The 11308-nt window shown below is 48.9% G+C and overlaps 7 protein-coding genes across 7 annotated transcripts; 2 read left to right on the top strand and 5 right to left on the bottom strand.

The window, feature by feature from the left end:
- Nucleotides 1-138: 138 nt before the first annotated feature.
- On the bottom strand, nucleotides 139-1029 carry LCP9604111_424 (uncharacterized protein; the record flags this gene model as incomplete). Its single annotated transcript, XM_039068739.1, has 1 exon — nucleotides 139-1029. The coding sequence occupies one exon, from the start codon at nucleotides 1027-1029 to the stop codon at nucleotides 139-141; it is 891 nt and encodes a 296-aa protein (XP_038932972.1).
- A 768-nt stretch (nucleotides 1030-1797) lies between these two features.
- LCP9604111_413 (putative eukaryotic translation initiation factor eIF1a-like protein) lies at nucleotides 1798-2269 on the top strand (the record flags this gene model as incomplete). The annotated part of the gene is made up of 2 exons (XM_039068728.1): nucleotides 1798-2108; nucleotides 2167-2269. The coding sequence occupies 2 exons, from the start codon at nucleotides 1798-1800 to the stop codon at nucleotides 2267-2269; spliced, it is 414 nt and encodes a 137-aa protein (XP_038932961.1).
- A 187-nt stretch (nucleotides 2270-2456) lies between these two features.
- Nucleotides 2457-3762, bottom strand: alg3 (dolichyl-P-Man:Man(5)GlcNAc(2)-PP-dolichol alpha-1,3-mannosyltransferase; the record flags this gene model as incomplete). Its single annotated transcript, XM_039068717.1, has 3 exons — nucleotides 2457-2996; nucleotides 3054-3577; nucleotides 3636-3762. The coding sequence occupies 3 exons, from the start codon at nucleotides 3760-3762 to the stop codon at nucleotides 2457-2459; spliced, it is 1191 nt and encodes a 396-aa protein (XP_038932950.1).
- A 348-nt stretch (nucleotides 3763-4110) lies between these two features.
- On the bottom strand, nucleotides 4111-4539 carry LCP9604111_391 (uncharacterized protein; the record flags this gene model as incomplete). Its single annotated transcript, XM_039068706.1, has 1 exon — nucleotides 4111-4539. One exon carries the CDS (start codon nucleotides 4537-4539, stop codon nucleotides 4111-4113), a length of 429 nt encoding a protein of 142 aa, XP_038932939.1.
- A 467-nt stretch (nucleotides 4540-5006) lies between these two features.
- Nucleotides 5007-6409, top strand: LCP9604111_380 (serine/threonine-protein phosphatase; the record flags this gene model as incomplete). Its single annotated transcript, XM_039068695.1, has 3 exons — nucleotides 5007-5023; nucleotides 5095-6343; nucleotides 6407-6409. The coding sequence occupies 3 exons, from the start codon at nucleotides 5007-5009 to the stop codon at nucleotides 6407-6409; spliced, it is 1269 nt and encodes a 422-aa protein (XP_038932928.1).
- A 289-nt stretch (nucleotides 6410-6698) lies between these two features.
- Nucleotides 6699-9481, bottom strand: LCP9604111_369 (putative C6 transcription factor (NirA); the record flags this gene model as incomplete). Its single annotated transcript, XM_039068684.1, has 5 exons — nucleotides 6699-7800; nucleotides 7852-8220; nucleotides 8272-9235; nucleotides 9291-9345; nucleotides 9401-9481. 5 exons carry the CDS (start codon nucleotides 9479-9481, stop codon nucleotides 6699-6701), a joined length of 2571 nt encoding a protein of 856 aa, XP_038932917.1.
- A 27-nt stretch (nucleotides 9482-9508) lies between these two features.
- LCP9604111_358 (uncharacterized protein) lies at nucleotides 9509-9988 on the bottom strand (the record flags this gene model as incomplete). The annotated part of the gene is made up of 3 exons (XM_039068673.1): nucleotides 9509-9656; nucleotides 9762-9769; nucleotides 9920-9988. 3 exons carry the CDS (start codon nucleotides 9986-9988, stop codon nucleotides 9509-9511), a joined length of 225 nt encoding a protein of 74 aa, XP_038932906.1.
- Between the last annotated feature and the right edge of the window lie 1320 nt (nucleotides 9989-11308).

Raw genomic sequence — 11308 nt, 5'->3', positions numbered from 1 at the left:
CAAACAAACCAATTCATCCCAATCTTGATTTTCTCAGTACCTAGTAGGATACGAAACATATAATTCTCCTGGTGGTGAAATCCTATCTATAATAAAGCGCGTCTGCCATCATGGAGGGGGTTTCTCAAAGTGGTTGACCTATTTGGACGGGTCAAATGGCACAATGCCTCTGTCGGCAAATGCGTCCGTGATTACTTGAGGTTTGAATGATTCCTCACGGATCTTAGGGAGGCCATTGATGAAGGCTGTTTTCTCATCATCGGGATCGTCAATCATGTAAGCAATAAGGCCTTGACTTCTCCAATACTGCTTGTAATTTTTGAAAGGTTTGCTGTCAAAAGGCTGTATGAGATGTCCTATATTGGGCGGAAAGCTAAAGGGAATGATCTTGTGTTGCTCGCAAAACGGGAGGAACTTGTAACTCAAATATTGAGGTTGGCCCCTGAAGAGTAGGAGACGAGATTGACCGTCCGCAGTGCGATCTTTGGTCTGGCGATGGAAACACTCGATCCACTCGCATGCAACCTGCTCTTTAACCCGGCCGCTCGGGTTCACCATGAATACAGCTTCATCGGGAGCTCCTCCGTATTCCAACCACTCGTCGTAATAGTGGTCGCCTTGAATAAGGATAAATGGATCGGCTGCCCATCCATCGGCGGCAATACACTCGATGGTGGTTATCCATTCACAGTAGGTTCTAGTTTGATGAGAGGCGAATCCCAATCCCATACTGGTAACGACCATTTGGGGTTTCACTCCCTCGCCAATTTGGAAGATGGTGTCGTCGAAATTGTAGATATTTTCTGGGGAAACCCCGGCAATGACAGCTTTCAGACGTCCATACCAATGTTCCAAAGTCTCCTGATCTGATGCATCAAGACGTTTTTTCTTGACTGATCGTGCTTTAGGTGGCTTTAGATCATCTGGCAGGCGCTTGATGAAGCGATCAACCCATGCCTTGCTGACAGTGGTGTCGTTCCCATCTCCATTAAGAATTTGGTTTGCGCTTATGGTGATGAGAGGCCCCATAGGAAGAGCTAATAGCTCCTTCACCTGCCGATTCCACTGAATCAAGATGTTCTCTTGTACGTCATCAAGTGAATTGGGAGCTACACGAGCTGGACGAGCCGGAACGTGTTTAGTTGCACTTGATCAGTAGGTGCAGTGATCTCTCGTTCTAACGCGGCGATATTTGGCTCATTCAATACCGAGTAGGGGCAGACGTCTTGGAGACGCGTCCATTTGTTGAATTGGGACCCTTGGGCATGTTGACTGTACACCACTCACAAAGATGCAGATTAAACAACAACGCGAGGCGGCTCTGAAAGGCGGTGTGTCAAACTACCATGATATTGCCGAAGTTCACGAGGTACATCGCGAACTGAGTCCAAAGTCGTCAATTCAATTCATAGTCTGAGACGCCTGGCCTTTAGTTCGTCTTGGGGGACCACGACTTGGTAGGCGGAAGAGAGAAGCTTGCAGATCAAGGGAGCCTTCTTGTGAAGGATATTCAATATTGCCGCATTTGGTACCTGATCAGATATAACCGTAGACCCAAGCCCCCGGAGGAACATTAAATGAGTAAACTTCTCCTTCAAAATGCTGATTTGATCCCATACCGGCACAATCTTCCAAGGCCATAGTATGAGGCAACTGGAGTAATGCGGGCAGGGGAAACCTGCCCCACCGATAAGATCAGTTAATTTCCGGAGAATTATTTCCTTCCAAGGTTCCCAACTTTCTCTTGCACTCGATCTCTGCATTCGTGACCATAAATTTCAATTTACATCTTCAACAATGGGACCGCCTCGCCGAAAGATGATGGCTACGGCAGAGGGAACCTTGACCCCTCCAGACGAGTTATCCGACACTCAGCAGATCGTGCGAGCAATCAAAGCTACCGGAAACAACATCTACCTAGTCGAACAGACAGACAAGAAGCAGATGCTCGTCGAATTACCTGCACGATTCCGCTCGGCTATCTGGATCAAGCGCAGTTCGTACCTCGTGGTCGATACTAAGGGCCAGGAGGAGCGGGAAAATAAAATTGGAGGGGAAATTGTCAATATCGTCAGGGACGAGAAGGCTTGGAGGAAGGCTCGCTTTTGGTATGTGATTTCGATTAAGAAGCCTGGACTCGTTCGCTAACTGGAACTGCTTTCCCAGGCCTAAGGAATTCGTGAAACAACCCGTTGTATTGGCTGCTGACTCTGACGACGAAGAGGAGTCTCGTGTAGGCCAAATGCCTTCCTCGGACGAATCAGACTGAATGATCGCCTTTCAAAGGCATCAAGCGTTTGTTCAATGGTTGCTACGGTACACAGGATTCAGTGCTATCAACAATGATTCTCGAAATATGCACACCTCAGTATGAATTGGGGCCAGGATATCTCTCATTTTTGGACAATCGCCTTGCCGCGGTTGCTCCCCTTCTCAATCTTCTTAACTACCTCGCTTTATCCATTGAAAAACACGCCAAAGACCTGGACCGCGAGTGACAACACCACAACCGTCGAGCTTGTGTTTGTGCTGGGGAAAACGTTCCAAGCCCACTCTTGCAGCGCCCATAAGGCGTACATAAGAATTGGGTGGAGACCTGCGCGCCAGAGAAGAAATGGGGTAGCCCACGCGAGATACGCGAAAAACTGGTAATGCAAGGACCTGGCACATAGCATTCCGATGGCCAGTGAGCTCAACATCACGGTCATAGTGAAGGATTTTGGGAGTGTAACTGTCTTTTGGCGTCCCTGGAGAGTTTCTTCGAGGAAGGGAACCATGTCCGACCCTGAAGGCTTTACCCAGTTTTTGAAGAAGATAGCCAACAAGGATAAATGCAGCACTAGCAAGCCCACAGAGAACTCCGTTGAGAGGAATGTCTCTTCTCCCACAAATCGCCAGTTCACTGTCCATTCGAACACAAATTGGCGAGATAGCTCAAATGCCCGAGAAAAGTAGCCTGTACTGTTCGTCTGGAGGAAGGGAAGTGCAAGCAGGAGCTGTAGTTTCTTTCGTTAGCCCACTCCCCAGAACTCATTGACTTGAGAAGAACCCACCTGGATAAGAATAGCCATAGCTCCAAGCGAAAGACTTCGCACCAATCCCAAACTGAGAAGGGTGATGACCGCAATGGCAGGTGCAAGCAGCACAAGTGTCATTTTAATTGCAACCCCGAAAGACCACACTGCAATTCCCGCCGTCCAACTGCGTCTCAGACACAGGTAGATAGCGAGCCACATAGCGAAAGTCGCGGCCGCATCATTAAACATACGCAGGACGAATATGCTATGTAGCCGTTTGGACAGAACAAGGAGCGGGAAAAGGTAGGGTGGTGCCCCCGTTTGCCTGTAGCAGGCAACTACCACAGCCAGTGTAGCCAGGTAGAGCAGGCCGAAGAGCACCTGTCCGAGGAGAATATCACGGCCTTGATTGGTGATGTGATAGAGGAGGGTGTAGATGTATACGTGGGCGGCGGGGTAGACGAGCGGACCGGTTGAGCCTTTGATCAGGGTGTAGTCATGTTCACCGGAGATATATAGAGAAACTTGCTGCATATATGTCGACCAGTCAATCTCAGTGTCTGGGGTTGTTGCTTGGTTAGCTAGATCTGGTTCGGTACCCAATGGACGCGGTCTTACAAGCGATTTTCCATATGACGAGAGTGCAGAGTAACGCGTCGCCTAGAATGAGTAGAGCTGCAATCCATTTTGTGTGACGCTGATTAGTGAGCACGTCGTAGACGAAGCTCTTGTCTGTCGATGCCATGGCGAGATACGGTCGATGGTTGACGGGAAAAATATTCAAGGTGGCTGGAGCTGGCTCCGCCGTACTAAATAAATGTCTGCAACTAACTGCATTTAAGGTGGGGGTAACACCTTGTGGGTAAGGCAATTGTCTGAATTTCAACTATTTCTAGTCTTAATATAATTGGTATTTCTTTTATACATCTCACTATACATAGAGAATACATGTTGTAGGTCTAGCTCGCAGGGTGTTTTTTTTCCAAACATTCACCGGTCCACCAAACCCTTATTGTCAAATTCCATGGTATCATTAAACAAGCCGAGAAAACAAAGTGCAAAAAGATCGAAGGAGAGTGTCGATGTGCACGCACTATTGGTCTCCTTCGGACAGGGCGGTTGACTGGTGGTGGGCATTCGCATGGATATCGCGGAAGCCCAGCAATTCCCCAATAACACCCTTGGGTTTGGGGACAGGACATTCTCGATTGATGTGTGAGAGTTTCTCTGCTTCCGCCTTCATCTGAAGGAATGTCGAGACCTCCTCATCGACAACATCTGGCATAGGCTGACCCAGCTGGATGTCATCTGGGCCCACTTCACCATCCTTCCGTCGTCTGCGTCGGATGCGTGGTATTTGTTGTCCATTGGCTGTCATGGTCATCTCCGAATCGGCAAAGGTACGTCGTGGGGCCGGGCAAGGGAAGACGTGCGGCATTCCCACAACTAGGAGAGATGCGAGAAGGGTGCCGGCGAATAGGCCGGTAGTTGACCGCGACCGAGGATGTAGATGTGGTGGCATTGTGTGTGAACTGAGAGAGAACGAGTATTGATGTTCAATTGAGACGAGGTAGGCGTGGCCGACTGTTTCTTGGATTTTTCAGGCCATCGGAGGGCTCGGAGTAGGCAGGCGGGTATAGTCGGACAAGAAGAGAAGGAATAGCAGGCAAAAGAAGGTCAATTGAATGTTTAGTGAGAATTATTCAAGTTGACAAACTTTTAAACCTCCAATAGCAGATGTAAAGGGTCACAAAGGAAAGAGTGCGGAGAGAAGACGAGAGCGAAGGGCTTCGGGTGCATCTAATCTTATCTGGCTCCCGCGTGATTGGATATTCCGCTTCCCCCAAGTTTCTGCGTTGCGCATCAGAGCTTCGCGAAGATGGGACTGTATTTTTCGGAGAACTGAGCCATCTGATTTCTATTTAAGGGGATTTCTTGACTTCGATAACAGTTCCTCCTTCCTTCCCCCCTTCACCCTCTTTCGACAAGATGAGTAACCTAGACCGGTATGGCATCAACCCCTCAAATCTGTAGCCCCCCATCGTTCACCGTCAAACTAATGTTTTGTTTCTAACAGGGCGATCGAGCAGCTGCGGGCCTGTCGCCTGATCCCCGAAAGCCAAGTACGCGAACTTTGCTACAAGGCACGTGAGCTCTTGATCGAAGAAGGCAATGTCGTGTCCGTTGACGCTCCCGTGACCATTTGCGGCGATATCCACGGCCAATTCCACGATTTGATGGAACTATTCCGCGTCGGCGGCGATGTTCCAGACACCAACTACCTTTTCATGGGCGATTTTGTCGACCGTGGCTTCTACTCCCTTGAATCCTTCCTTCTCCTCCTTTGCTTGAAAGTTCGATACCCCGATCGCATCACCCTAATCCGTGGCAACCACGAATCACGCCAAATCACAACAGTATACGGTTTTTACGACGAATGCATTCGAAAATACGGCAGCGCCAATGTATGGCGGTATTGCTGCGAAGTATTCGACTACCTGGCCCTGGGCGCGATTGTGCTAGGCGCAAGCTCAGAGCTAGTACCCACCTCAGCATCATCAAACGAAGACGAGCTGGAAATAGAAGTATTGGATTCCAAAGGCGTGGTCACGATGAATACATACCGCCCGCGACAGCGTTCCTCTTCCGAAGCATCCACAGATTCCAGAAATATCTCCCCGCCGCGAGACATATCCGCCGCCCCAGGCCAGGCTGCCGCGCCCTCACGATCGGGTGCACCGGGCACGGGCGCGAGTGGTGATGGTAACGGCAGCGCCGTGACTAGCCGGACTGGTGCGGTGCTCTGTGTACACGGTGGATTATCACCGCTCATTGACTCTGTCGATAAAATCCGACTGATTGACCGCAAGCAAGAGGTGCCACATGAAGGTGCTATGTGCGATCTGCTCTGGTCAGACCCGGATGAGATCGAAGGCTGGGGGTTGAGCCCGCGCGGAGCTGGGTTCCTCTTCGGCGGCGATATCGTCAAACAGTTCAACCATCTCAACGGCTTGTCTCTTGTCGCGCGTGCACACCAGCTTGTGATGGAGGGATATAAAGAGATGTTTGATGGTGGCATCGTCACTGTCTGGTCTGCACCGAACTACTGCTACCGCTGCGGCAATGTTGCCGCTATCCTTGAGCTGGGTGAAGACACCAGCGGCGGTGGCACTGTCGCTCGCAGTAACGGTGAATATGGTCGGAGCAACGGCATTGTTGCAGATAATAGAGTCGTCAGCCCAGGAAGGAGATACCGTGTCTTTGAGGCTGCAGCGCAGGATACGCGGGGCATGCCCGCGAAGAAGCCTGTCGCTGATTATTTCTTGGTAAGCTCTTCTTTTCTTTTCTGTTGTCTTGACTGATATCATTGTACTAACAACAATGCCTAGTGATACCATCCCATGCACCTTTTTTTTTCTTTTATATCTTTCTCTTTCAAGCAGCATTCGGGAAGTAGCCTTTTGCACCTTGGTTCTGGTTTTTGAGAACTAATGATCATCTATGACAAATCTTTTGACAATGAATGTTTTTGTCTGTAAATTGATCGTAAGATTTCGGAACAGAAACAAATTTGTAGATGGCATGTCCATAAACGCCGGGAAAATATAAGAAGCCCCTCAAGTGGTATCAAAAAGCGCACGATATATGTTCCCATAAGTCAAAAATCACCAAATCCACGCATTATTCCCACCTACTCCCATACCCAGTCGTGTCATCGGGCGACCCGACTGTCGACATCCTCACCGGGGCCTGTAACTGCTCATCGCCAGAACTAGAAGGCTGAGCAACAGACATGAGATTACCATCCTGGTAGTGAATGACAGAAGGCTGGTTTTGAGGAGCAGTATTCCAAGTACCACTCCAACCATCCATGCCGATGTTATACGCGTTGGCATTTCTCGACCACCAGTCATGGCTCTCCTCGACCAGGTTTTCCGTGCCGTCATACCCAGACACGGGCGATGCAACCGATGTCGGCGTTGCGTTTTGGGGTGATATATGAGCCCCAGAGCCATCGTACCAGTTGTCCGGATGAGGAGAAGAGGGAGTCGGAACGGATCCCGGGAGGGGGTTGAATTGGTAGGCGACTTGGGGCCGGAGATATGTTGGTTCGGGAAGGGCAAACTCGGGCCGTCGGGCTTGAGGTGGATTCATCCCTTGCATGGAGGGGAACGATATCGGAACGGTGGCGAGGGGTCCGTATTGAGGGCCCATTGGTGTCTCGGCCATGGCGATGGGCTCGGTGTGAGAATGTGGGAATGGCAGCCCAGACGGTGAGAATCGACTCGGGCTTGTAGAGGGGTGTGGCATGGTTGGGATGGGATAGTCGTCGGATGTTGAGGGGGAAGTCGCTTGGTCCCAGGAGCCCCAGGAGCCCCATTTGTGATGTGTTCGTTCGAAGATAGAGATTGCTTCGGGTGGTAGCTCTACTTGCCATTTATTTGCGGATATGTCGAGGATGCGGAGGGTACGTCGAGCGCAGAGCCAACCCACTGCCATTTCTTCGAGGTTCTTGAGGCCGTGTATCACGTCTCTCTGGGCATTTTTGTCTGGGAGATTGAGAAGATGGATGGTGCATGCAGTGTGGGCAATATAGACGGCGATGTTGCAGATCTGTTTCAGTCCATATCCTCGTTTGTACATACGCAGCAGCTTAGAAACAGTCGCGGCGGCCTGGGTGCATATCTTGCGAGGTGAGACATGGGAAGGAAGTGGAGTATTAGCCTTGGTATACTTTAGGAATGGCCGATATAAATGGATTATCTGAAGCTGATACAGCATACTGAGCCAAGAGTTAGCTGAGGCAACGCCTTGTGCGTAGGTGTCAACTTACTGCATGACGAGCACTTGTGGTAGCTGTCCGTCTTTTGCCACCAGTTCCCTGGGCAGGTTATTTTTCCACGCCTCAAGCCGGGTGTGAACACCACTCAGTTTCTTCAGTTCCGACTGTTTGGACTGAGGATTTTCGAGTTCGGTTGGATGGTAGAAGAGCACAAGTACATCGCTGCTGATCTCACACAGTTTGGATATCTGCAGCGCGACAGCCCTGGTTCGTGACGGTTGCGTGTGCTCGTGACCAACTCCAGCATCAGTGTATGGCGACCATAACTCTATTTCCTCTTGTGGCAACACATCAGCCTTGGGTACATTAGAGTTAGTCGAGGTTAACTGGGGTTGACGACCGAGGTAATTTGACCAGCATCTGTAGAGTGTTAGAGATGCATTGGAGATAAGCAAGGGAATGGAGACTGACTTGTCAATGAGATAGCAACCCCAAAAGGTGATCCGCCGAGCATCAATCTCTTCGTCGGTGAGACTGTGCGCCCCAAGATTTGCCGAATCGAGATTTAACCCTAGGTCAAAAGCCATGCGGAAACTAAGACCACTATAGACCCAGCCTTTTCCTTCACGGCCACATCCTGCCTCTCGGACAGACAGAAGGGCGAATGCCTGGACCGTGCAAAGCTTCGCATTCTCATGTTCGTCATTTTCCAATACAAGTCGCTTGGCCTCTTTGAAGAAATGATTCCCCGCTGTTGCAAGATTCTGGGGATCATCAAAAGCACCTTGCCATGAGCTGAAATGGCAGCCCAGGGCTAGCATAGCGTTGACGAGTAATGCAGAGCAATATGAACTAGAGACACCGCGGATGTAATCCCGATAGAACATATTCTTAGCTAGGATGGTGAAAAACGGATAATGCCATGCGAAGTACATGGTCATAAGATGACTGATTAGGGAGGAGTCGTCTGTAACTTCTGTCCAGCGGCTCACAGCGTGTGTTTGATTATTACCATCGAGGACGAAATTGTTTTGGATCGAAGCAGACTCGTGCAACTCGGAGCCTGGCGGCAAGAAGATGAGGTTCGAGGTACCTCCAATAAATTTTCGAGAACCGTCGAGCATGAGCTCACTCATCTTGCCAGCCAGCTCGGACTCGAATTGATCTATCTCAGCCGCATTCTCATTGCTGGCTGACTCCTTTGCTGTTTGGTCCGCAGACATGAGCCCTTTCTCCTGGGCGATCACCGAAGCCGCTACATCTTCGAGATCATCGCAGGAGCGAATCTGACGTACTAATTCGAAAGCATCCGCTTCGTCGTAGTTTAATATTGCCTGTATCAATGTCTGTAAGGTGGTGTTTCGGGTGCGCAATGTATCGGTGTCCTTCTTGTAGACACCTTTGCGGCGGTGATCCGAGTTGGGATCATATACACCTATGAATACATAGTCAGCAATGCTCGTATTGCTCTCTGTAAACGAGATACATACAAGGTGTATGATATACCGAGGAGCAAGCTGCACAGCTGGGCAGGTTTCCATCACACTACGTGCAGATATTAGTAATGTGACACCTCGACATCAGAATTCGAAAGCCCAACCTTTGACTTCCTTTTGCGACACGCGACACAGGCTGTGCTGACGCATCGTCTTTTAGACGGTTGGGCACGTTCGGTACTCATGATCTCAGATAGTTTGATAGGTGCGATTCAAGAACTGAGTATGGTGGTTTCTCCGCGGGGCCTGTTCGCATGCCTAGTGTCGTGTTTGCCGGTGACTGGTCCAAACCTCGACATGGGATGTCCATGTTTTAGAGTACAAAGCTCATTAGTAGAACATCGAGGGTGCACACGGTGGCTATGTCGGCATGTTAGTCTATCGGACCATCCATGGCGATTCAATCTGTTTAGCCAGGCGCTCAGATCGGACATTGCGCCTTACAACAAGAAAATATGGACGCACCAGCTACGCTTGAAGATTTACACAGGCCTGGCACTTGTAGAATGAATCATGTACCCCACGATTGCAATGACCCGCAGTGGAGACGGGGACAAGCCCAGTGCAGAATTTTGGCGAGATTAGAAATTGATGATGCTCTTGAAATGATTGGATGCAAGCACCTTGGGAGCGACGACGCAGGGTGTGGTTATCGCCGGCCTCTGGATGGCTGTGCAGTGTGGGATGTCCATTTCGATAAGTGGCTGACTAATGTATTCACGTGGCGGCTCTAGTTACAACATGGAGACACGTACATACGATTGTAGGTAGTTTTGTCTATTATAGGCTCATTCCATATGATTATATCGAAATAATTGTTAAGGAAAGGGAAAATTGCTTCACTTGCCAGGTGAGTCTTATGATATTATCCCCGATACATGTTCCGGATACCTGTTCCGGGTTTTCCCTGAAGGATTCAACCCTTGGTGGGTTGGTTACAGACAAAAACGGAGTAGACGAGGTTACATACAATTGCCAGCAAAACAGACTGAAGAATAGATAAAGCCAATCATGTTATAATACTATGCATGACTGCCTAATCTCACCAAAAGACGGGAAAAACCACTCTATATATTGTACAACATAACGTAATTCACATACGAGCCGCCACCACATACGACCCGCCACCCCATCCAAAAACGCGTCCATGAATTAGCACCTAGATAATTCAACCACCCACCATGCCACCAAAATACTCTCAATCCTCTAAAGATTTAATAGAGAAAGAGGGTAGGATCTTATTAGCTATCCAGGCTTTTAAGAATCAAGAATTTTCCAATATTTCTACTACCGCCCGCACTTTTAACGTACCGCGTTCAACCCTTCAGGACCGCCTCAGTGGTATACAACACCACGCGACTTCTCGCGCCAACTTGACTAAATTGACTGCAATTGAAGAGGAATCTCTTCGAAAATGGATAATCTCTATAGATTCTCGTGGATCGGCCCCCCGGCCCTCTATGGTACGAGAAATGGCGGATCTTCTTCTTAAATAACGCGGAACCACCCCGGTTATTTCAGTTGGCCAAAATTGGGTTACACATTTTATTAAACGGTACCCTACCCTTGTATCCCGATTCTCAAGACGTTATAATTACGAGCGCGCGAAATGTGAAGACCTAAGGATTATTAGAGAGTGGTTTAATCTAGTTTAAAAAACCATTCTTTAGTATAGAATCGATCCGGACAATATTTATAACTTCGACGAGACGGGTTTTGCTATAGGATTAACCGTAACAGTAAAGGTTATAACTAGAAGTGAATACTACAGTTGGAGATCACTTTTATAACCTAGAAATCGCGAGTAGGTAACTGTGATTAAATATACAAATACGGCAGGGTGGGCGCTTCCTCTATACGTGATTTTTAAAGGCAAAGTCTTTATTGAATCTTGGTTCAACAGCCTTCCAGATAATTGGCGTTTTGAAATTAGTCTAAACGGTTGGACTTCTGATGAAATTGGACTTCGCTGGTTTCAGAAACTGTTTATACTATCGACTTTATCACGTATA

This window comes from Penicillium roqueforti (assembly GCF_015533775.1).
Source record: "Penicillium roqueforti strain LCP96 04111 chromosome Unknown scaffold_01, whole genome shotgun sequence".
NCBI lineage: Eukaryota > Fungi > Ascomycota > Eurotiomycetes > Eurotiales > Aspergillaceae > Penicillium > Penicillium roqueforti.
The sequence above is the reverse complement of the archived record's forward strand: the minus strand, read 5'-3'. Positions and strand labels throughout refer to the sequence as shown.